Source organism: Malaclemys terrapin, chromosome 5, assembly GCF_027887155.1.
Source record: "Malaclemys terrapin pileata isolate rMalTer1 chromosome 5, rMalTer1.hap1, whole genome shotgun sequence".
Lineage (NCBI taxonomy): Eukaryota > Metazoa > Chordata > Testudines > Emydidae > Malaclemys > Malaclemys terrapin.
This window is the reverse complement of record NC_071509.1, coordinates 53,788,153-53,815,200: the sequence shown is the minus strand read 5'-3', so window position 1 is coordinate 53,815,200 and position 27,048 is coordinate 53,788,153. Positions and strand designations below refer to the sequence as shown.

Sequence of the window (27,048 nt, the reverse complement as noted above, 5' to 3'; positions counted from 1 at the left end):
AATATTGATAGCTGTCTATATTACTAACTAGTAACACTGATATGTATTACCCTCTACATGCACCTCCTGCAGAAACCCATGTGCCCCCATTGACTTGTTTCCCTTCCTGGTCCTCTGAAGAGCTGTCCTCCCTTCTCCCACAATCTTCCCCCATAGGGCCCAGACCTTTCCCCAAGTTTCCTCCATTCACAACCTGGACTGCCTCCATAATCCACCTTGGCCGCCTCCTCAACATGCCCTCCCCTGAATATCCCAAACTTTGCTGATTATTGTTGATAGATCTAAATGTGGATACATGTCAACACTTACAAGCTGAATACGGTAGGGGAACAGTGCTCTCTGTGGGGAAGGATGGGGGTGACATGGACGGGCAAAGAAGTAGAGTGGAGTGGAGGTTTGTTCTGCTGAATCTCCTAGGGTTTAAACAGACTGGAGCTCTTGTGCCTCTTTTCATTCATCAGACATCACAGTGGATCCACTTTCTGGCCTACTTCTCTCATGACCCTCAACTCACCTAGCTTCTCCATATATTGGCTAAACAAGAACTAGGGGAATGTGGGGAGGGAAACAGTCCAAATGCAGAAGAAGATGTAAATACCAAGGAGAGTGAGGAATTATTGAAGTTAGTACAAGAAAAATGAGATGAAATTAAAAAATGGAACATTTAGATCAGAAATCATGAATAACTTCTAGACAGCAAGTTCAGACCTCAGTTTGAGAAATTTAAAACTAGACTGGACAAAATGCTGACAAGTATAGGGAACAATTCTCTATTGGCAAGGAGCTTAACTAGGTTATATAAATGGTCTTTTACATGTCTAACCTCTATGATGAAACTGAGAAACGTTCAAATGAAAGAGCTTATGTAGGTCCAGAGGTGTTGAGAGAAAATAAATCATTTTTGGTTTTCACATGGGATTGATACGAACTGGTGATATTGACTTAAGTGTCAATAACACAGTCAAGACAAATCTATCTCTTGTAGATTCTACACTACTTGCAAGGAAACAGATGTCTCCACAGATGACATTGCCCTATGTGTAGGGCCCTACCAAATTCCCCATCCATTTTGGTCAATTTCACAGTCATAGGATTTTAAAAATTGTAAATTTCATGATTTCAGCTATTTAAATCTATAATGTCAGTGTTGTAACTGTAGGGGGCCTGACTCAAAAAGAAGTTGTGGGGGGTGGTCACAAGTTTATTGTAGGGGGGGTTGTGGTACTGCTACCCTTACTTCTGCACTGCTGCAGGCGGTGGTGCTGCCTTCAGAGCTGGGCAGCTGCTAGCCGGGAGCCCAGCTCTGAAGGCAGTGCCACCACCAGCAGCAGCACAGAAGTAAGGATGTCATGGTATGGTATTGCCACGCTTACTTCTGCGCTGCTGCCTGCAGAGCTGGGCCCTCAGTCAGCAGCTGCCACTCTCTGACCGCCCAGCTCTGAAGTCAGTAGTGCAGAAGTAAGAGTGGCATGATATGGTATTCCCACCCTTACTTCTGCGCTGCTGATGGCGGGGCGCCACCTTCGGAGTTGGGTGCCTGGCTAACAGCTACTGCTCTCTCGCCGCCCAGCTCTGAAGGCAGTGCAGAAGGAAGGGTGGCAATACAACTACCCCCCTAAAATAACATTGTGACCCCCCTCCCCCGCAACTCCTTTTTGGGTCAGGATGCCCAATTTGATCTCCCCTGTGAAATCTGTATAGTATAGGGTAAAAGCATACAAAGCACCAGAATTCATGGTGGGGGGAGGGGAGGAGGGAAGAGGGGAGAAAGGGGGAAGACACATGACCAGATTTGACAGTCCATGACGTGCTTTTCATGGCCGTGAATTTGGTAGGGCCCTACCTATGTGATTTTTATTTCCTGCCTGGTACTCCACATATGGCTGATATAGTCACTTGTTAGGATAAAATATATGAATCAGTATAATAAACTTAAGACTTCTGTTAAAGGTATCAGAGTTCAAATACTATGTAAAGTCCTTTACTATCAGGATCAAATGAGATGCTATTTCAACACTTCTGTTTACAGAAGCAGGAAGTTATTAAGAAAGTAAAACTTGTTTGCATGTGGACCTGTTACTCTGAGTCAGAATGTGTTTTAACCCTTAGAATGCTCAGGGAAGATATAGTCAACCTTAGCTATATTTACTGAGGGACTGGAGCCAGGTCCGGATTATGACATTCTGAGGCCCTATGCCAAGTGAAAGAGGCCCCATACCATTAAAAAAAATGAATGTATTAATTTCACAGAAAGGACATTGAATATGTAAACACTAAAGCTTTATGTTCGCATACAGACAAAGGCAAAGTTGCAAAAATAGAATAATCTTCATTTTCAGCAGTCCTCTGTAATTATGACATCATGACAGAAATAAATTTTAGACAAATTCTTTGAACTAATTGTGTATGTAAGTAAAGTAGAAGTAAACAATATAAAAAATACAAAATCAAACAAAATTACAGTAAATAATACAATTTACTAGAAGAGTTCTCAGGAAATTTCTCTTCTCTGTTGGGGCATCTAAATTGTGGAATTCCTTGTCTGAATAAGTACTGAGGTTCTTAGAGGATATAAAATGACAATAGAGGATATAGGATGCAGATAGGTGAGCTTTAAGCTTGTGGGTTATTAGTTATATTGATATGAATTACATCCTGGTAATAAGCAAACCATCAGAATATTGTATGTGGGTTATATTATATACAAGAACTAGGGGCCACCAAATGAAATTAATGGGCAGCAGGTTTAAAACAAATAAAAGGAAATTCTTCTTCACACAGCGCACAGTCAACTTGTAGAACTCCTTGCCTGAGGAGGTTGTGAAGGCTAAGACTATAACAGCATTTAAAAGAGAACTGGATAAATTCATGGAGGTTAAGTCCATTAATGCCCGTTAGCCACAATGGGTAAGGAATGGTGTCCCTAGCCTCTGTTTGTCAGAGGATGGAGATGGATGGCAGGAGAGAGATCACTTGATCATTACCTGTTAGGTTGACGCCTTCTGGGGCACCTGGTATTGGCCACTGTCGGTAGACAGGATACTGGGCTAGATGGACCTTTGGTCTGACCCAGTATGGCCGTTCTTATTGGAAAAGAACATAAGTTGATTTGTTTTGTTTTTATAGAAGGTTATACTGAATTACCTAATATTGGTACTAAAATTAGTAGCAAAAAGGTTTATTGAAACCAGTAAAAACTTTAATGTTATATTATAAATATTGAGATTTGTATAGCTAAACAACAACATATTATGTAAACAAACAAAGATTTCCGGCATATATCTCTCTCTCACACACACACACACACACACACACACACACACACCCACCCCGAAAACCTGTGTTATTTTACCAGGATATTTCTGTGAAAATTCGTGCTATTTTGTCTATGTTCTCACAGAAAAACAAGAGAGGATACATAATTTTTTTACACCATGAATAACGAAAATTATCCTTCTTTTCATATGAATAAAGGAAAAAATGTTTGATTAATTTTGTTAGGGAAATACAAAGTTTATCCAGACTATATATAAAATATATTTATAAATGTTTATTCAGATTTAATTTTCACAATGAAACAATGAATTGTTGGGATTTTTCTTTTGCCATACTATAAAAATACAATGTATTATGCACATGATATGTGATTTATAAGTCTCTATAAGAATTTTTACATAGCATACTACCTATAGTAAAATATCTTGTGTGCTCCAAAACTGCTGAGCAGAAAATCCCAGTCTTCTTTCTAGGCAGACATCTCTCTTCACATTCGCTTCTCTATCCTGTCTCCCCTAGGGCCACTAATTAATCTGAAGTAAACATCTCGGACACACAGAGTAACAACAAGCTATATGCGTGAAAGAGAGAGAAAGAATTTACCAGAAAAGAGTCTTGTAATCTCTAGACAGGCATTGAGAAAGTGAGAAAAACTAGCCTATGTTCAAGCAAATATAATGAATATTATAGGCTTTAATAGCCTATAAATCATATATGCACATAGTTTGAAATAACTTGCTCACCAAGTACTTAGAATATTTTGATATATATATATCTTCCTTCACTTCTCTCAAAACCCTCTATTTATCCTTTCATCAGCACTCTCTAATATTTACTGTGAAGGTTCCCGAAACTGATGGAGGGAAGCCAACACAAATTTATCCTCCTCAAGATCCACTCGACCCAAGTCCATAAGATGATCACCTGCAAACTCAATCATGTGAAGCATGGTTAGCACATGAAGCAGAAAACAGTGTGCACACTAAAATACACAATTGTATGTGTGTACAGATCAAAAGAAGAAAGAACACACTGACATATGAGTATGAGCTTGGCAGGATTGCTTCGTGACACTGCCGTCTCCGACCTCACATTTTTCCCGATTTTATCGGCAGTGAGATTGATTTATTTATTTAAATAAGTTATGAAGGCACGGCCAGAATTTTACCAGTAGCAGCTGGCCAACAAAATGCTGCCTTAGGAGACTGATAGCAGGCTTACTCATAGAAATATTAATTTTACAAGTGCAATTATCATTCTTTTTCCTCAGCCCAGGCCTCCTGCCTGTCAATAATGAACAATTACTGAAGGGGAAGGGTATTTGTGTAGACAGATGTGTATATTTTTGTCATATTTGAACAAAAATGTCTATATTTAGGTCTGTCTTCTTTTTCCCATATCTCCTTTATCAACCAATTTTGATAAAATTTGAAATGGAGTCAGTTTTTTCTTTTGTAGAAGCCCCTCATATTGTGAAGCCCTTACAGTTAGTTTATACCTTAATCCGGCATTGACTGGACCCAAGTAAGCACTTCTCCAGTCCCTCTCCTCTGTTCTCCCTCCCACCCAGAAGGCACCCACCTCACTCCCTCCTTCTTCCTCCACCTATAAATGAAATCCTTTCCACCCACCTCTCTATTCTCCATCCTATAACTTCCAAAGAGAAGTGCAATAAGCACCCCCTTAACTAAGTGGTCAGAAAAACTCACATTCCCCTGACTCCCCTCCATTTAGAGGGTGGCTCTGCCTCCCTAATCCATCAGGTTGCCAGCTCCATGCTGTGTCTTCCTTGCCGTGCCACCCCCTTCCACTTCCTGGCCAAAGAAGGGTTCAAGAAATAGTTAAGGATGGAGGGGACAGGTCAAACTGGGAGCTTGGACCAGAGATAATGGGGATTCCCATAAGGGGAGCGGCAGGTCAGCATTGCATCCTTCCAAGAGTCCAAAACTGTCCCATGTTACCACAGCCAGGAATCTTCCCTCCCCCACAGCATAGTGCTCATCCAAACCCATGGAAAATGGCCAGTCCTCAAGGGGTTAAACACCTAGGAATGTTGTGAGTATAGTGACAGCAGCTAAAAGTAGTCCAAAAGTATGTCTACACTGCAAAAAATGTCAGCAAGTCTCAGAGCCTGGGTCAACTGACTCAGGCTCATGGGGCTAATGGCACTGTAGACATTTGGGCTTGGGCTAGAGCCCATGCTTCAACTGGGTTTTAGAGCCCAGGCTCCAGCTCAAATCCAATGCTATTGTTATCCCTGCAGCACAAGTCGATTGACCCAGGCTCTGAAACTCGCTGCTGCAGGTCTTTTTTTGGCTGTGTAGACACAGACAGATACAAGAACATTTGTTTACAGGCTTCATGAAGTACAGTGGATGCTATTGAGAGATTCTGAGTTGTAACTACAGGCACTGTAGAACAGAAGGATAAAAATAAAAGTTGTTTGTGATTACTTTGTGCTCTTAAAGCACTTACTGCTGTTTGGATGCTTTTAGAGAGGGAAAGATTGCTATAGCTTTCCACTCACCAATGAAGCATTCATCCATCATATATATATAAAAAAAATGGTATTTTACTGCGTCAAGGCTGATCAGCTAAAGCTGGTCTTCAAGGACCCTTTTAAATATAGTAGTTTTATTTATATGCACTAACTATCTTCTGACCTGCACAAGGCTTTGCTGAATATTCTCCTCTCAGTGAAAACATTCGCACAGCCTTGCCATACATGTAGTCATTTACACTTATTTTTATTTGTATTATGGCAGTTCCTAGAGGCACCGAGACTGGGGTTCCATTGTGCTAGGTGCTGCACAATCATATAAGGTTTGTCTAAACTTGAGTTTGTGGTCCTGTTTTAACTCCAGGTAATTGATTAACAAACATTTGTTCCAGAGCACAAGCAGTTTTGGTTTACCTTAGGCTGAGTCTTCAGACAAACCTATGATAAGTGTGTAGACAACATTTACAATTGTTTTAGTTAACTTGAATTAGTTTGCAATCAGCTAACTTGAGTTAAAACAGGACCACAAAAACTTATAATCCATAGTAAGAGACAGTCCCTACCCTGAAGAATTTACAGGCTAAATAGACAAGATAGAATACAGGTTGGAGGGGAAAGAGACTTAGAGAGGTGAAGTGACTTGCCCAAGGTCATACAACAGGTCAGTGGCAGAGCCAAGACTAGAACCCAGATCTCCTGTCCAGTGCCTTAACCACCAGTATACACTGGGCTCTGTGTAATTATTTCCACCTGTTCAGGGTAGTATAAATGCTATCAAATCAGATTCCTTAATTTATACTGGTGGTAACATTTTATCAGGACCATTGTTTGCATATGGCACCTGCAGTTTCAGGGCCAATCAAAATTTTTCTGTCAAAATTGTTTTTCAATAGAAAATTAAGTTTTTGACAAAATGAAATTTTTGGTAAAAAGTGTTTGCTTCCTGTGGGAAATGTTTACCTTTCGATCAAATAACCAAACGCCCAAAATACCAAAAAAAATTCAATTTGGAAATGTCATTACAGTTCCACGTGGGACTAGTAGTTTAGGTTTCTCATGCCCCCTTTCTCCTCTGTGGGCTGAAATGGGCTCCCATCATGGACTGTAGTGGCTCAATAAGAGAGGAGACCATCGTGCATCATGGGAAGATGTAGTCCAGCCAGGAAGCCTGGCCCATGGAGGAGAATGGGGGCACGATGAACCCAAAGTACAACTAACTCCCAGGAGGCATCTAGGCAGCATTTCTGAATCAAAATTCTTCAGATTTTGGTTGAAAAATTCAGTTTAAATATTTTTGCTTAAAAAAAAAAATCCATATTTCCCCCTGGATGCCCTCCCCCCCCCCATTTTCCAACCCACTCTAGTTCTTTAGCTCTCCAGCCATTTTCAAATCGTATCTGAAAATAATCTCTCTTCTTCCTCCAACTCTATAATGTTTCTTTCCCTCTATTTTAAATTTTGCCTTTGTAGTTATACACCTCTACCCCGATAGAACACTGTCCTCGGGAGGCAAAAAATCTTACTGTATTATAGGTGAAACCACGTTATATCGAACTTGCTTTGATTCACCAGAGTGCGCAGCCCCGCCTCCCCAGAGCACTGCTTTACCACGTTATATCCTAATTCATGTTATATCAGGGTAGAGGTGTATTTTTAATCCTGGTGGGATATTGGCTAGGAGACTGGCAGGGCCGGCTCCCGGCACCAGCCGACCAAGCACATGCTTTGGGCGGCACCTGGTAAGGGGCGGCCAATCTTGGGGTGGCGGGGGGCGCTAAGCGTTTTTTTCAGGGGGTTCAATCGGGCGGCGCTGGGGGTGGGGTGGGTTGTTTTTGTTTCGGCGGCTGGGTGCGCGGGGGGACTGGGGGGCGGGATTTGGCAGTGGCGGGGGGCTCTGCAGTGGGGGGCGGGTGTTCGGCAGTGCAGCTTGGAGGTGTTTGGTGGCTCGGCGGGAAGTGTGTGGGGCGGCGGGGGGTTCGGCAGTGCGGCGCTCAGCAGGGGGGTTCCGCAGCGCTGCACTCCGCTGGGGGTTGGGGGGTGTTCGGCTGCGCGTGTGTGTGTGTGTGTGTGTGTGTGTGTGTTCGGCAGCACTCGGTGGGGGGGTTCGGCAGCACCGCGTTCAGCGGTGCTCCACGGAGGGCTGAGGGGTTCAGTGGTGCGGCGTTCCGCGGGGGGCTGGGGGGTTCGGCGGCGCTTTGTGGGGGGGTGTGGTTCGGCGGCGCTCCGCGGGGGGTTGGGGGGTTTGGCAGGGGTGTTCGGTGGCGCAGTAGGGGGGTGGCGTCGTGGTGCTGAGGGTGTGTGTTATGGCTGCGCTATGGAGGGCGGCACTTTTTTTTTTTTTTTGCTTGGAGTGGCCAAAAAGTTAGAGCCAGCCCTGGAGACTGGTCTTTTCTTTTAGTTAGCCATGCCTATTTCATTCCCAGAGTGGATTACTTTGATGTGCTCTGTAGGGATTCACCTGAAAACTACTCAGAATCTTTAGGTGGTACAAAACACAGCTGCCTGTTTACATGATGGAGTCTCTTGCAGGCAGCATGCTGCATACACCTGTGTTCCATGCTGGTTTTAACCAATCACAAAGCCCTTTATAATATATATCCTGTTGCCTTAGAAACTACTACTCTCCTAATGTTTTCCAGCTGCAGTTGAATCAGGTGGGGTACTCAAGCTAATAGTCCCAGATTTAAGCAGGAGGAGGCTATAGCCAGGAGGCTCTCAGTCAAAAACCCTAAACTCTGGTATTCATTTCTCTCCTGCCCTCCACCGGACCAGTAGAATCTGAGTGTGTTGACTTTCAGAGTGTGTGACTAGGCTAATCTATTTCCCTTGGTTATTTCTGAGGGAATGGTGAGGGCAAGACATTGAATTAGAAGGACTTTTAATGTAGTATTGGCTCAACTTAGATATTTTTTATGTATTTTTACAAGGTTTGCACGTCTCAAGTTTTGAGGAGACATTTTATAAATGTAAATGAAGAAACATACCCAAACACCCCCAACTGTATTATGATGCTGGATTTGTGTGAAATGACAAATCACAACACATTCCTCACCCCAGTAGGGCATGCTGCTGGAATGGAATAGATTGGCAATAGCACAGGCAATAAATTCAAGATGTTCATTGGTCTATTTCTGTCAATTTAACAATACTCTGCATTGATATGACCTTTTAACTGAAGACCTATACAAGTAATTAGTCCTGTGAAGGAGATCCTCATAGCCCCTCAATATCAAAGGAAACAAAACCAACAGTATAGATGGAAAGCAGAAACAGACACTAGCTTGCCTTGAAGTCATATGCATAACTTTTTTGGTCTAAGTCTGGTCTCACATCAGAGATGGCTATTTCTTTTCTGACTACATTCTTCACTCAGTTCAATCTGCTGCTAGGTTCCCCCTGCTATTAACTGTAATGCTAGCATCTAACTACATGCATGAAGCTATATTAAATACAATAAAAAAAGAAGAGGCTGGGCCCAACTATCAACAAGACCCTTCACATAGCTAAGCATGGAAGATTTTATCTGAAATGTTATCAGTGGAATTCAATACTTTCTCTAGGGCAAATGAATTTTGTGAAGAACAGCAACAGAAACTGATCTCTGACTGAACAAGAATATTAACACTTGAGACTTTGCAATAGGAATTGACATTGAGAATCTTTGTGTTGCAGCATAAAGCCAGAATCAGTATTTACAGTCTTAGAGCCTGATTCTATGCCACTGACTTCAATAGGAGCAGTAGCAGGCCCATGTACTATAAGTATCACCATCTCCATTTGACACATGGATAAACTGAGCAACAGAGAGGTAAAGGCCAAAATATTCTGAAGTGTTTACTTATTTTTATCATCCAACCTGAGACACTGAAGGCTGGGTTTAAGAGGCACTAAGCACCCAGCATTGCCACTGAACTCAAATGGAGTTACGTGTGCTTAGCATGTCTTGAAGATCAGGCTCTAGGCACAAGATTTTCACTGTGACCTGTGGGGCTAGCTCTTCAAAATAATTCAGCATCTGTGAAATTCTGGCCCCGTGTGTCTCAAATTGAGCATTCAAAACTGGAAATGCATAATGTTAGTGGAATCCAGAAAATTTTGGCTAAAGCGGATTGCCTGCTCTCCTGCTCTAACCACTATCATATAGCTAATTAAAGCTATCTGGAACTAACAGCCTAAAAGGTGTAACAGTCCAACCACCAATGTCCAGATATTTGTAACCTGATTTGACCAAGCACAAAACAAAAAATACCATGTTCACATTAACATGATATGCCCAAGTATAACTGTAGCTCCAGTAAAATCTGAGGCTTATGCTAGCAAAAAGAGGAACTGTGCCCAATCATGCTTTTCATAAAGTAAAGAGTTTTACCATTAATATATACACCATGTGGTGTTTACTCCCTCAGGTTTTTTTTTAAATAAACACGATTTTCTTGCACATTGAATGTTATCTTATTTCTAAAAACATTTTTCAGTACAATGTAACAAACAAAATATATGGTTTGGGAGTTACAAACATTTGTAAATCTTCAAAAACAAACTAGTGATTTTGAGTGGCTCAAGTTTTGGGTGCCCAATTCAAAACACCTTAAAAGAGGCCCAACATTCAGAGACTGAATGTTCAGCTCTTTCTGAAACTCAGGTCCTCTTAAGCTGTCTCAAGAAATCACCCCAAATATCACAAGTCACTTTTGAAAACATAGGTCTTGATTACCATGAGTTACATGGGATCACAGACATGGTTTCAGCAGTTACAAGTAATGAGGCCAACCAAAATTCAGGCCAATAAAATTATCTCACAGCACAGTTTTGCACATTTTCTGTTCCTATAGTCAATTCAGAAGACGCACAATCAAGATTTCCATTTTAAAAACTTGAGATTGGATAGTGCCAATTGTTTCATTTTTCTCTCCTTGTGCAAGGTGATACACAAAGGAGCAAACACATTGCTAAGGGTACATCTATACTTACCTCCGGGTTCGGCGGTAAGCAATCGATCTTCTGGGATGGATTTATCGTGTCTTGTCTAGACGCGATAAATCGATCCCGGAAGTGCTCACCGTCGACATCGGTACTCCTGCTCCGCGAGAGGTGTATGTGGAGTCAACGGGGGAGCCTGCCTGCCGCATGTGGACCCGCGGTAAGTACCTTGTAGTTCGAACTAAGATACTTCGACTTCAGCTACGTTATTCACGTAGCTGAAGTTGCGTATCTTAGTTCGAACTGGGGGGTTAGTGTGGACCAGCCCTAAGACTTTCTGACAAAGAAGAAATGTTCTTTTATGAATGTCACATAAGGTTTCTATTATTTAATTAAATTCTAGATGGATTTTTGACATGGTGAGCATCTAGATACAGTTTTTCTTCTCTTACTGCATAACCCAAAATGGGATCAGTAATTACATACTGTGACATAAAGCAGCTGGAATCACTAAAACTGGCAATTTATGAAGCACTTCCATAGCAGAGTGTCATTACTCAGAACGACAGGACCTTATTAATGAAGCAAAGCAGTAGATAAAATATATTTTGATTCACTGTGACTGGCAAGGATCAGAAAAACCTAGCTGGAGATTTTCATCACAGGGAATGCATTTAGATATGTTTTCGTGGGGCAGGCGCAAATACATGAATCTCACCCCCATAACACAGATGCATTGACATGACATTTTTACTAGCAGGCGAAAAGGAGGTCAGATGGAGTAAAAAGAGTAAGATTCTCTTTATAAGATGTTTCCTACTTGAAGGTCATTACAGATGGATAGTATTTTTTTGCCCCCATCAGCACTCCTTTTGATTTGGTTTACTTAGCATCCATTAAGTCACTCTTACACTACTTGTTCTATGAAGCAGAAATACCAAATGAGAACAATGCAGCCAGCATTACCACATACACAGCACTGTAGCACATACAAAATGCCAGACACAGACAAGATAAATATGTTGAGTTCACAGTTGTATGCTGTTTTTCATAGTTGTGAAAGTTAGTCTGATGTGAGGAAACAGAACATGAAGACTCAGGTTCCAAGCAAATTACCAATTGCACCGTTGCTTGCTGCCTGAACAATATGAGGCTGGGAAATACTATACGTCTAATCTTCTCATGGCATGTCCTGCCATGACTGCAGGGGAATGGACTAGAGGACCTTTCTAGGTCCCTTCCAGTTCTACGATTCTACGTTGTAAAGTGGTTCTGACTCAAACCACGCACCCCCAGCTCACAACAGTCTTCTATTTTGCAATGACCTAAACAAAATTCCAGATTCCAAATTACCCTAACCTGGGGGATGGATGGGAATCTGAATTCAGACTCTGCATGTATAGTAAAACTAGAATTGGAAGGATTAGGTTTTTATTGGTAAATGTTGATAAACATGGATTTCACTGTACACACACAAACTGACAAAAATATTTCCACTGATGATCATCAAAATTTACAAATAGGCAAAGTAAGCAAAATGATGCTTAAGAACTTATAGGAGTTTGATTTAAGGATATTTACATTGTCTGTTTTGACATGTGATGTTGACTGTTTGTGTTTAACTCTTATATAGCCTTAACATTTTGAATCTCAGCACCTATTGTCATTAAATAATTATTGCCTGATCCCCACATTGTCTGACACTCCCCCCCATAATTTCCTACAATTGTGAAAATTTAAATCAATAAAAAAGGGAAAATGCTTAAAAATAAATATATTATCTGTCAAAATTATTTAAAAAATTGAATTCTGCAAAGCCTAAGTAAAACAAGTAGAATGTGCTGACTGGCTGTTATTTCCTTGCATTGATAAAATGGAGGTTAAGATCAGAAAGTTATGCAAAGGAGCTCTGAGTAGTAAAGTATATAGATCATACACTTTTGGGGGCAGAGACTGTGTCATCCTCAGCATTTGGAAAGCACCAGTCACATTCTATGCAACACGGCTATCTAAATAATAACAGCAAATGCCTGGATGCCCCTGCAGTGGTAAAACCCTTGGGAGGTCTGGGAGAAGCAATAGCTGAGGATTCCATTGTACAGGTCCCGCTCCTTTTGTTGGACAGGTGAGGTTTGTCCACCCTACAGAAAGGAACAGTGGGGCCACTCCCAAACCTGGCAGATCACCAGGGATGCATGGATATTCTATACTCTAACTGGGAGGTGTGATTGCAGCACATGTAGACATACCCGAACTAGCATTCATTCATCTAGACCACTACTGAACATCTACACCACTACTGAACAGCCCCACAGCCCAAGCCCTGCAAGCCCGAGTCAACTGGCACAAGCCAGCCGCAGGTGTCTAACTACAGTGTAGACATACCTTCTGTGCACAGATTTAGGGACAAAAATCAATGCCAATTTAAATTAACAATTAATGAAAGCGTACTAGATAGTTTCCCCCAATATTTATTTTAACTATTTTTAACTGCACTTGATCACACACATTTAATAATACAAGGCCTGATTATCCCCCGACAGTCATACAAGCATATACTGCCGTAAACCCTGAGGTTCCACCCAATTCTTCTGCTGAAGGAGCATGGTTTGCTCCCTGCATATGAAATTAAGAGTCTGGCCCACAAACCCTAAGGATCCATCAGATCTGCAGGGATACCAAAGATATGCTGTGACACAGAAACAGTCCCCTTCACCACACCTCCCCTTGCAGAAGCATCTGGTGAAGACACTCTATGCCTAGCGCCTGAGTGGACAGCACTTAGGTCACTGTAACTTGTGTCACTCGGGGGGAGGGGTGTCTTTTTCACACCCCCGAGTGACAAGTTAAATCGACTTAAGTGGTAGCCTAGACCTACCCTGTGCTTCTGTGGCAGTCTTGCCCCTATGGCTCTGTCTTCACTCCTTGGCAGCATGGCTCTACTTTATACCACACACAGAAGCAGGAGAGGAGACAAAAAGTAACGTTTGGCTTTGTAGTTCAAGTCTAAAAATAAAATAATACTCTAGTATTCAATATATTAATTTCCAAATTTCCAAGGTGTGTCCCAAGGTCCTTTCTGTTTCCGGATGCTGCTGGCAAACAACAGTTCTACTGTACTGAATAATTGTTATTCTGAGTATTCCTTCAGATTGCCAACAGGGAAAGATTTCTCCAAATAAGGTTGAGACAATGATTGAAGCATGTAATGAGGTTAATTTCAAATGTATGTTGATTTTAATGCATTATGCATTCTTTTGGCCTGATAGTAACATGCACTCAGGTAAGAGTCTGGTGCTATTACTAAATATTTCTTACATCAGAAAAACTAACCAGTTGACATAACTGGTAATTGATTTCACTAGATTTCACAGAGTGGTTACATTTAGTTTTAGATTTAGTGCTTGTGAAAGTGATGAGACTGACACCTTTAATGCATAAAGGTCTCTACTCACAGAATAGGTTCAACATGTGCAGTAACAGTGGGAGGTTACCTTACATTACTCTGAAAATTTATTGCAAACCCTGACCTAGCATGCCCACCTCACTGGATGTCACAGGATGGCCACAGTTCTGAAATTGCCAAAGTTGTGCCAATTGTGATGTGGACTCTTGTCAAGTAAGGAGTGGACTTTTAAAAATGAATTTGTGGTCTCAATACGGTTCTTTGGGCTCAAATCACAAAAGAGCTGTAGTAGAATTGGAAAACTGGCATCCTGATTGGCAACTTGAGCAGAAAGGCCAAGAATTGAATGGACCATGGAGACAGAATTAATCAGTAAAATACTTAGAATCATAGAATATTAGGGTTGGGAGAGACTTCAGGAGGTCATCTAGTCCAATCCCCTGCTCAAAGCAGCACCAACACTAACTAAATCATCCCAGCAAGGGCTTTGTCAAGCCGGGCCTTAAAAACCTCTAAGGATGGAGATTCCACCATCTCCCTAGGTAACCCATTCCAGCGCTTCACCACCCTACTTATGTGTTACTCTTCTATATTCAAAGCACTTTACAAATATTAACTGATTGCTTGATCTTCACATGACATGTCCCTGTGAGATGAGTAAATACCCCCATTTTAAGGATGGGGACACTGAGACCGAGGTTATCAGAACACAGGAGCTCTGGGCTCCCATATCCATGCTTAGCCCACTACACCAGCCTGCCTTTCCTCTAGGTTAGTGGCTCCCAAACAGGGGTTCGCAAACCCCTGGGGGTTCGCAGAATGTTACAGGGGATTCACTAGAAAAATTTCACTAATGGCGGACAGAGGACCCCAGGCATTGGAGACAGCAGATGGGACCTGGTTGCAGGGCAGACACCCTGAGCCCCAGGGAGAGCGGGGCCGGGCAATTGGGGCTGGCAGCCCGAGTCCCGGCGGTCAGTGGGGGAGCCGGCAGCCCAAACCCCAGAGCTCTGCACGGGGCTGGCAGCTTGAACCCCAGGGAGAGTGGGGCAGGGCAGTTGGGGCTGGCAGCCCGAGCCCTGCCCTCGTCAGCAGGGGAGCCGGCAGCCCGGATCCCAGTGCTCCCCACGCAGGGCTAGCAGCCCGAGCCCTGCCCCCATCAGCAGGGGAGCCGGCAGCCCGAACCCCAGCTTGAGCCCCAGGAAGAGCGAGGCCGGCAGTTGGGGCATCCATCACTCTGAGGAAATTTAAACTTAAATCCCTGAAAATATTCATGTTTAGGAGGGGGTTCACGAGATTTCACAATTTAGTGAAAGGGATTCGCAGGCTGTTAAAGTTTGGGAACCACTGCTCTAAGTCAGCACTGAGGCATGGTATGGTGTGGTGAAGCTTGCACTGTAACTGTCTATGCTGTGGACAAAGGATTACAGTTTTTAAGGCAGTAAATCTCTATTTTCATAAGTACCAAGTCCACTTTAGAAAAAAGTGCTCAAAAGTTGGCTCAGTGTTGTCTTTCATTCTCTACATTTTATTATCATGACAATTTGTAGTATTATACACCCACATATTTATTAACAAAGAAATGAATCAAAGATTTGAGATGACAAACTGAAAGCAATATATGATTTATATAAATTTCCATGGAGTGCTTGCCACTTGAAGGCAATTGAACATTTTTTTGTGATTATAATTGGCTTTATTCAGCAGTAGTAAAACAGTATATAGCACACAATAAATATTCATTACTTGAAGTCAGAGTTCAGATCAGATTAAATTTTTAAAAGCATATTTCCTGGGCTTAGTCTTTTCACATTTACATCTAAAAAAAGTTCTTTTGGATATCTGTTAGTTTGATCTTTGCAAAACCACTGACTTCTGCTGCATGAAATATACAAAAGTACTTTGTTCTCATATTTTTCTGTATAGCGTTAAGTATCTTTTTAATAGTCTATAAAAATAAAAAACATAAAATTGATATTTTAATGTCAAAAGAGAAAGCTGTACATCTACTAGAAAAATAAATATAAGGTATCAAAAAAGGCCCCTTTACAAGATCTGTGCTGGCAAAATGAAAAAACAAGTTGTAGATGTTTCAGAATGATGAAATCTTCATTCCAGTTTTGTCTGTTCTACTTTATAGCGGGGGGGCTATTTATAACTTTCAAGAGAAAAGAGCAGTAGCCATAAAAATGAAGCTCATGAACATAAAAGCATAAACTTTAGAAAAGTACATAAAGTAAATGAATAATGAAAGGGCCTTTAACTAAGGAGCAAAATGTCCTTATCCCTGAGCTACTACAACCAGACAATTTTTGGGAGGCGGGAGCAGAACGGGACACTGTTCCATTTCCATGCCAGCTTAGTTCTAGGCAAAGTTTGCCATTGTGATAAATCATGCTAATTATGCAGAGTTTCTTTGTTGTGTGGGTTACAAATCGTTAATACCATTACACTAGTAAAATGCCTTACATTTAGGAATAAAAGTTGGACCCAATTACATCTGAATGCCAAAGGAGACAGCCAGTGCTTTCTCTTCAGCATCACCAACATTCATTGTAATTTATTTTATTTGATATAACAGTCTTCAAATGTGTTAAGCACTGTTATAAAGAGGATAGTGATGAATTATTCTCCATGTCCACTGAAGGTAGGACAAGATGTCATGGGCTAAATCTGCAGCAATGGAGATCTAGGTTAGTATTAGAAAAAACTTTCTAAATATAATGCTAGTTAAATTCTGGAATAGGCTTCCAAGGGAGGTTGTAGAATCCCCATCTCATTGGAGGATTTTAAGAACAGGCTGGACAAACACCTGTCAGGGATGATCTAGGTTTACTTGCCTCAGCATAGGGGACTGGACTTGATGACCTCACTAGGTCCCTTCCAGCCCTATGTTTTTGTGAACCTACAATTGTATAACACAGAAATCATGATAGCTTAAGAGAGGATGTAGGAAGGACTCAGTACACTAATAAAAGGATACAATTTTCCATGCAGGTCCTATAATGATCAGTAGGGACAGTTAAATGTATCTATTGTCAAGGGAAATTAATGCACTACAGGTTCTAAGACACCACAGTAACATGTATCTTAGATATGGACATTAGACAGACAACTGGAGGTGCAAATTACGAGTTCTACATTGCTAGGCTCTTTGCTTCCTAGGACAGACACCATCATTACTCCTGGTGTTCCCAGGTGATTACACCAGCAGCCTCTATCCTGACTCTCTATGGACATGATAGTATGAGGTGCCCAGTGCCCTCAACTCCAATGGACTTCAATGAGAGTTGAGGGGATTCAGTACCTCGCAGGAGATGTTCAGCATATGATAGGATCAGTTCCTACAAGAGAAACACTAGTCAACCAATGAGAACACTGGTTTGTGTTTCAACAGGGTTATAATTGGATATCAGATTTTGTTTCAATATTTTTTGGATTGAATGAAACTAGTACAATAAAATTGTGGATACGAGCCCCCACTTGTAACGCCAACAGACACCGGTCATCAGCAGGCGGGATTGAACTGGGGACCTCTGGAGCTTAGTGCATGAGCCTCAACTTCATGAGCTAAGAGCCAACTGGCTGTTAGCTAAAGCTGTAGAGCAGATTAATTTTACTCTCTCTATGTGGTCTTGGTGCCACTAGATGGGACAGAACACCACATCCAGGAGGTATGTGGGTTACAACAACACTGCATGCAAATGCTAAAAATTGACGTTCAATACAAAAAGTGAGATGGGTGGAAATGAACAAGCTACTAAAAAGAAATGAACAATAGCAAAGGAATCCTTCTCAGCTGTGTGACTGGCTACTCTGGACAGATGAACACACCTCTCTTTTTCGTGCATTTTAAAGCTGAGGTACATCAAGCAGCAAATCCAGTTTGCAGCTGTTTGATACGGAGGAGGTCTTCCTCACACCACCACTTCGGAAAGATTTGTCAAGTTTGAACATCAAAACAACAGCTGTAGTCACCTTGCATTGTAGGCATTCATCTCAATCATGACTTGTAGAGGGGGGAAATTAACATTTTACTTTAAAGAAAATTATTTCCAAAGAGAATGATCATTTCAATGCTCTTGTTTTCCCAGTTATTAACATCAGATTACTATGCCAGAGCTCATCAGATTTCCTACTGCATTTTGGGGAAGACCCCTTGATGCTCTGCATAACTGCATTAGTCCTGATACTGTGAGAAAATGTCTGCAGTGTCAGTTATCTGAGGTAACAGTGCAAAGATGGTTACGGTATGAGTAAGGTAATGGAATATTTATCTGTAATGTAAGTTAAGCTCTTGCTTCCCTCACCCCTCCCTCTTTTTCTTTAAAAACAGGCTCTGTGATTATATGAAAGAATAAATGATGGCAGTCATCTTCAGTTGCTGGTCTGCAGCACCGGGTGGGAGAGAAGCATCATCTCTAATGTTTCTCACTACAAGGGGCTTTCCTCACTTTTGATTTAAACCAAACTTCCTCCCCCTTTTGAATCACACTAGATGTGTGTGTGTGGGGGGGAGGGTGTGTGTGTGTAAGGAATTTTGCCTTAAAAAGAGGCACAAACACCCCAGAAGCTCCTTGGTGTGCAGTCTGATCCCTTGGGTGTGCCTGGCCTGATGTGTGGGCTGTTGCAAAGCTGAAGGAAGAGGCACAGCTCCCACCTCCATCCATCTCTTCCCACTCTCTTTGGAAGGATGTGCAGCTATAGTGGTGACAAAAGGGAGCAGTCTCTGTGCTACTCCGAGTTTAGGGACCGAGACTGCTCATGTCCCTTGTGACCATCCGCACTTGGGAATTCAATAGGTTTTTAAACACCATTTTAAACAATCACGTTTGCCAATGCAATGATGACCATGACCTTAAAGTGTAGACAAGGACAAGTCATGGTCAGCATGTTATTTGCGTAAGAACTTGGTTAGCAAGTGGCAGTATCACATACAGCAGTTCAAAACTGTAGCCAATTGGTTCATTTTATCATCCATTTATCATTTATTTGGTGTTATGGTCAACTCAAGTGCTATTTCATATATATATTCTATGTGTGCTAAATAGATGCAAGATGGGAAGGTCTGGAGCGACCAGACACTGGATCAAGGAAGGTCTGGGGAATGGTAACAGTCAGGTTCTAACACCAACACCCATTCTGGACTAATGAAAGAGACGCAAGCCTGAGGCATTCAAAGGATGCTTCATGCCAGTTACCTGGGTTATATTTCAACAACAGAAGATTGCTCTATGTGGTAGTTCTATCTACCTTTCCACAAGAACTTCTACCCTTATACCACTCACAGGACTCAAAGTGTATGGGTCAGATGAGGGATGCAAACCCAATTTATGTCTCTCTCTCTATTAAAGTAGGAGGTACCTCAGGATATACATTTCCTATATCAGAAAAAGAGATGGTGACTCTCAGGATAATTAATCTATCCTGGAATGTGGCTCATGGCTGGCTGCCAGGTATCTGGCAGTTTTTATAGGAGATGTGATCCAATAATCTATGCCAAACGTGTGATATAAGATAAGACAATCATTATTTCAGTGGTAAGTTTGTAGCAAGTGCGTAATCACAAACCAAACCCTGGATTCAAACATTCCTAAGTCTGAGAAAGCTTGGATCTGGAATTTGAAGGTTAGGTCTGAGCTGAGTTCTTGGGAATCCAAGTGGAAAGAGGTCTCAGAGGAAATCTCAATACGTCCCATAACTAGTAATAGCTAACACTGTAATGTAAAGTCACACAACAAAAGGAAGGCAGTTTCCTTCCCAACAATGCTAATGGCAAAGTTGTCTTGACTACGGAACAAGAGGAAACCTAAACAAGTCTGAAAATTTGACATGAGTAAATCCTTTCCTTTGTACTGAACGAACATACTGTACTCCCACACATATAGTATAAAGAAGTTTTTCCTTTGTGAATAAGTCTGTTCTGTTTTTCTCAGTGAATTGCTAATCAAATGAGCATATGATCTATTAATATATTACAATACAGAGCTGGCCAGGTATTTCAAATAATTCAGATGTCAAATCATTTGTGTCTTCTTCCTAAATGATTTCCCTCCTAATGTTGTATGTCTGTCTCTCTCTCTTTCTGCTATCCTTTGAATGTATAATTAGACCTGGTTATATAACATGTTCAGTGCTCAAGCTCTCAATGCACTCACTCATTTGTTCTTTATTTCCCTGATGAAAGGTTTGACCTGACAGCTAGTTACAGTGGGATTTACTTCATTATTCCATATGGTAAAATGTGAGTTAAATAAAAATTCTTTTTCCCTCTGGTGGATTTTCAAGCATGCAGGCTCAGGTGAAGCTTCATCTAATCTAATGAAAACAGAGTGCTATTGTTTTACTTGCTTGTGAATCATTGTTCACGTACATCAGGAAAGCCTGAAATGTTATGCCGTGTCCTTTATAATATAAAAACATTATCCATTGGCTTTTATTGAAAACAAATCTTGTTCATTTAAACAGCAGTTTGGTCAGAAAAAAATATTAGGAAAAAAGATAACACATTTAACGCAGCATTAGTGAATCATATAATGCCTAATAATTACACAGACACAAATCTAATACCATTGGTGCCTCTTCAGTTCATATAAATCAAGTTAATATTACATTTGTCAAATAATCCCTGCAAATCCCATGTAGCAGATAAAAACTATAGTTAGTATCATTCCATTTTTATCATTGAATATCAAGCGCAGTTAGGAGATGGTACCATTTGACAATACAGAAAAATCCAGTAGCAATTTAATTTCAGAGGAAAGCTTTTAAAAATAATCTTTGCTGATGCTGAAAAATAACCAGGATGATCCGAAATACACACACACACACACACACACACACACACACACACTTACTTTCACATTCCTCACCAAAGTTATCTTCTAGCCCGCAAATACATGAATTCTGTACCTTCATAGGTCAAAAGAGCCAATTCAAAAGACAACAGAAAAATATAGATTATAGACAGGTATAGATTGCAGCTATGAAACAGAAATAATGAGGATTAAGATCTCCCATCAAGGTGAAGATAGCTCCCCCTGATGCTAGTTGCCTACAAAAATGCAAATAGAATAATGGAAGAACATGCCCTCTATTACTCTTGCATTTGGATTTGACTCTAGTTCATACACACACACACTTTTCTTTTTTTATTAAAGACCCGATGAAAATGAAGGAAAGCAACACATAAATTAGCAGCAGCTCAAATTTACAAACATGAAGCACAGCACACTATGCCTTCAATCAGCCATTTACTGGGAGTACTCACAGCTAAACCACAAAAAATTAACAACGCACGTTTGACTTACAGAACATTGTATGCTTCAGAATCCACAAAACCAGTTTGTGTACTTACAAGGTTTCTTAAACAAATTGATCATCCCTACAATTTCAGATGTAGTCAGAAAACCTCCAGACTTGATCTTCTCTGAGGAGGAAATAACAGAAGCATGAAATCACCAAGAAAACATGTTTTTAGTTTTTAGAGAGCTCTTAAGAACATATCGTAAAGTGAAAGGAAACTTTGTGGATGCAGACCTATGGATCAAGTTGTGCATGCACTCCTATATTTAGCTTTTATTTAACACTCCCTCAACTGCACTAAAGTCCTCATAAAGTAAAGGAGCCTCTAAAAGAAAATGCAAAAGGTAATTCTTAGCTGGTAAATCAGTGTGATTTAGTGAACCAATAATGGGATTAGGAGCCAAGAACTCCTAAATTCAAACCCTTTACTTGCCTCTCACTTGCTATATGAAATGAGGTAAGTTGCTCAACCTCTCTGCTCCCAGTTTCCCCCTCTATAAAATTGAAAAATGACAACTTACCTTTTTATAGAAGTAAACAAAGTAAACAGCTGGCATGGTACTTTGAAAATATAACAACTGCTATATAAAAGAGTCATTTTAAAAGGCAACAGATTAAAAATTAAATTATTTTACAATTAACATTTCCAACATCTATAGAAACTGTTATACATCAAGTCATCACCATGCAATCCACTCCCTAAGCTTAGTGAGAAACACTGTAGTTAGGTACTAATACTTTGAGAAAGGCTTACGTGGTACGAAATGGAGATGAGAAGTGAGTTAGGGCATGTCTACACTTAAAACGCTACAGTGGCACAGCGTGCCGCTGCAGCAGTGCCGCTGTAGCACTTCAGTTTAGACACTACCTTTACCTCGCTGAGAGGTGATAGCTAGGTTGACAGAAGAATTCTTTCGTTGACCTAGTGCTGACTACACGGGGACTTAGGTTGGTTTAACAACGCTGCTGAGGGGTGTGAATTTTTCACACCTCTGACCAACGTAGTTAAACCAACCTAATTTTCTAGTGTAGACCAGGCCTTAGCAAGACCACACCATCTTCACAGAGGAAGTGAAAATAATGAGATTTCCTCTCTGGAAGTGAGAAAAGCTCAAATATCGAAAGAAGGCTTTACTAATCAGTTCTAGTCCCACATTTTGGTCACCAGCAAAAGCTCACTGAAATCAGTGGAACTCCTTCCATTTACTTCCATAGGCTTTGTATTGGGCCCTTAATGTATTACTCCACTGGCTACTACTTTACAGAAGTTTCAAACATCTATGACCTCCAGTCTTTGAGGGCAAGACTTTAAAAAATAGTAGTCAAAAGTTAGGCTCCTAGGTCCATATTTAGCACCTAAATAAGTGGCCAGGTTTTCAAAGTGCGGAGCATAGTAGCCTTGTGCTAGACAATCCTGAATTAAATTCTTTCTCCATTTCTTGTTATACTGTGATTCATAAACTGATGTCTTAGAAGTTTTGGAAAAGATTCTTTTAAAAATTGGTGACTAAAGTTAGCCTTTTAAATCCACTTATTTAGATTTTCAAATATAGATTTTCAAGCCTAGACTTAGGCACACATTTTTGAAAATCTTGACCTCAAAGACTTTAGATCCTATAGTTGATCTCTCTGCCCAGAACACATTTTGGTTAGTGGCAAAATTGTTCACAACTCTGCACTTGGAATTTTTGGTGTCATATATATCCTGATGAGAATGGATTTATAAGAAACCCAAATAGCTAATGGCTATCTTCTGGTTAGGGTGACAGAGATCCTGGCTCCTGCGTACCAGTGAAGGTGGTTCTTGAAAGGGATAAACAAATGTTTCTTAAAAGCACCTTCATTAAACCCATGGCACATTCAAAACAAGCTCTCATTTCTTGGATCACAATTTCTCTCTCTGGCCAAGTTAACACAGTTCAAATAACCAAACTATTATTATGGCAGCGTCTCAGAATCCCAATCACTGCTCAGGTACCTCAATACCACACAAACATAAGGACAGTTATATCCCAAAATACAGATGGACAGACAAATGAGATGGAGGTGATAGGAGAGGAGGAGGAACAGGTAAAAGGAGAACTTGGAATAACATACCTATTTGCTCCCCCCCACCCTCTGCCTCTCAGGGCATTACCAAGAGTTTTACAGTATATTTATCAAAGGGGTAAGTTTTATAATCAGTATGTTTCTTGTAAGACTCATTCTGTTAGTGAAACGGATAGATTCTTATGACATAAGGGGACTAGTCTGGTCTGAGTTTACTTTTATTTCTAATTTAAAAAGCGACTATCCAACTCCCCAAGTGTCTCTGACAAATTACATGAGCAGAACACAAATAATTTTAAACAGCAGCTTTTTCCTCATCAACAGAACCTGAACCCTTACAGTACAAACTCCTTTTTCCATGCAGGTCCAACCCCCATCAAAACCGTCCCTCCATAGTACCCTGCACCACAAATAGATGTGCCTTGCAGCATGCCCTAACAGTCAGAAAACCAAGACTATTTCAGACCACAAGGAATTTACACAGAACCGTGAACCCATCACAGAGAACACTACCACCAGCTCGAGTGCCTACACTGACAACTGTGGCAAAATTGCACAAGGAGAGAAGCAGTCTCTCAAGCCGCACCCCACCCCAGTCATGGGGTGCCCCACACCCCAGGCCCCCAGCCCCGGAGCACCGGGTGGTACGGTCCCAGAGCCCCCAGCCGCCCCAACTCCCAGGCCGCAGGCCAGCCCATCCTAGCCCCAGCCCGCTTAGGGGAAGAGGAGCAGCCTGCTTGGGCTGGGGCCATGGGGCAAGCAGCGGGAAGCAGGAGGGGGCCTCGGGGAAGAGCATGGGCAGGGCCATGCCTGGCTATTTGGAGAGGCGCAGCCTCTCCTGGCCTGCGATACCCGCTGCCCATGTAAGTGGGAACTGACTGATATCAAAACCTGACTGCTATTAAGTTTGTAGATAAAAACAGAACTATTTTTGTAAGAATTTGAAGAGGAATTGTATGTGTGTATGGGTAGTGCATACACATTATATCTTATATACACAATATCTATAGCTTGAACAGCTGCCAAAGCTCTACTGGCTAAGCCACATTGACATTTTACCTGAAATATTCAGAGCTACAAAAAAACGTATTACTGAACTCTCCTGAAACAGTCCCTGAACATGGTCTGGAAGGATACTGGATATGGATCACACCAGCCCATGCCAACCACTAGATCCATGTGCAGAGGAAATGCACCACACAGATTTTTCCCTTCCCATGCAATTACATGGTTAGATTTAACCACTCTCACAACACTGTTTCCCTATCTTCAGAGGGTAGTTTATGGGTCTGTGGTCAATGCTAAAGGAAGCAGATGGAGACTGTGCAGTTTAGCGTCAGGACTAGGGAGGCTAAAATGGAAAGAAGACATCCACCTCCCCAGCCCTGCAGAGATTTCCTGGAAAAATTAATCCAGACAGAGCTCTATGCGTCCTCCGCAGCCGCAGCTTGTGCATGTCTCCGCCTCACACCCAGTGGGCGGCCATGAGTAGACTGTTGCCAATGGAACATGCTGCCAGGAACTGGACAAAGGACACTGCTAGAGGTCAATGTAGATGTGGAGACCCCTGCAGAACCATGAGAGCCCTGGGGATCTTCAAGGTTTCAGGGCAAAAATGTATTCAGGGTGGGCTTTTGGTGGGACTGCTAATGGTAATAAAGTTAAGCATGTGCACTGGAGCCTTAGTTGGGAAACCCTGAGATAAGTTTCTAAAAATCAGGAATGCATTTAATAAATCATTCAGGCCTGGTTTCAGAGGAAGCAGCAGTGAGAAGTTCCCTAATGTAACAATAAATTCACCCTTGAGAAGCTCCATTAGCTGTATTAATAATATTGATGACATCCTGAAATTTGTGCTCTCTTGACAGCATGGCTTACCTCACATTTTCATCTTGTCTTATTTTGGATACAAGGTGAGGTGAAGCCACTGGGACCATTAAGAGTGAGATATAATTCTAGCTAATTCTAGACATAGATCTTTAATTTTTGCTTCATCATAACAAAACAGACCACATGAGGTTTTTTTCTTTTCAATGTGCATTACCTTAGGTGTAAGGCACTGAACGCTGCTAATGCAATTTGATTTGACATGATCATTAAACCTTGAACTCAGGAAACATGACTGGTCAGCAAACTTGCCTGTTTAACAAAAAAAGCAAACAGCTCACCAATTCAGATAGAGGCCACAACCTATATACAGTCAGTGAAAATATTTAAGTCAGTAAAACAAACCAAATCAAAAACAGAGCTGCTGTAGACCAGTCTAAATTACTCCATTAGAAGCCAGGAAGTGTCAGGTCAGGTACTACTGATGCAAAAGACAGGACATGTTAATTAAACAGGGTGTGGCATAAGGGAATGGCAATGAGGCAACACAAAAGGATTCACACTTCCTCAAACAGCATAATTCTGTCTCTCCTCTCCTTTATAATTTAATATTTACCAGTTGAGATGGGTACACATAGCAAACTAATCAGGTAAATGTAAGAAAATGGGTGATCCAAGGGATTGTATAAGGGATTAGCAATGGGATATAAAGACATCCACTTCTAGGACACTGGTTTGAATCCAGCGCTTATTGGTAGTGACCAGGAGTTACACCATCCTATGCCTGTTCAGTCACTTATGTGAAATGAATTTGGTGGTCTTGGTCCAGTTCCTAGTGGGTAGGTGTCCACATCACAAAAATGATAGTCATACATGGAACTAAATGACATTCTCCTTGGCACATCAGCAGAGAGGCTCAGAACTGAATGGGCATAGAGAATAAACTGCACTTTCTCTCACCTCCAGATTTGTTCCTCCCAAGGATTAGGGTTGTGGGTAAGGAAAAGTGGAAAAACTTACACTGCTGCTGTCTGTGCTATACCTGTTCTGAGGGTAAACAGAAGTCTTCGTTTGCCAGGGCTGTCAGTCCAACACCTTTCAAACAAATTAAATTCACACAGACAAAGAGAGACACACACGAAGTGATCTTTGAAGGTGTGCCCCTAAGCTTGCCAGTGGAGAGAACAGTCTCTTCTTTTAATGATCATTCTTGTAATTCACCACCAATCGACTTCTTATTATGGGCACTTTACACAAAGACGACCGGGGCACCTATCCTTTCTTATCTCATTAAACCACAGACACCCTAGTCCATTACTGCTCATCTCAGATCTGATCAGATAAATTTCCACCAGATAGGTTCTATTCACCAACTTACATTGCCATGACTTTAACACTTTTTTCAATTCTAAATTTTTTAAATCAAAGTAATAGAAATCTAACCATTGCCAGCATTGAAAGTGCAAAGCTGAGACAGCCCTGCGGAAAGACAAAGGAATTGAGTAGGATAAGGCCACGTCACATCTCAGTATACCATGAAGTTATTCTCTTCACTTGAACAATTTCATGGCAGTAATAATCATACATGGCAGTAATAATCACAGCACAAAATACCACACTGTTCGCAATTTTAAAGAGACAGAACCATTTCTAATTCTTTGGTGAATAAAAATACCAGAGTTAATTGTTTCCTTCTAGCCTTCCACTGGCTCGGTAGCCAAACAAAAGTTAAGAGAAACTACAGCAAGGGTGACCTTCCATATTT

At 41.3% G+C, this 27,048-nt stretch overlaps 1 protein-coding gene across 1 annotated transcript in view; it reads right to left on the bottom strand.

Annotated features, from left to right (window-relative positions):
* The window catches only part of CRACD (capping protein inhibiting regulator of actin dynamics), a 132,406-nt gene that overhangs the window by 87,463 nt on the left and 17,895 nt on the right, over window positions 1-27,048 (bottom strand). The window contains exon 2 of the mRNA XM_054029589.1: window positions 21,460-21,531. Coding sequence (XP_053885564.1) covers window positions 21,460-21,484 — 25 coding nt within the window. The 5' untranslated portion in view covers window positions 21,485-21,531. The remainder of the gene's footprint in view (window positions 1-21,459; window positions 21,532-27,048) is intronic.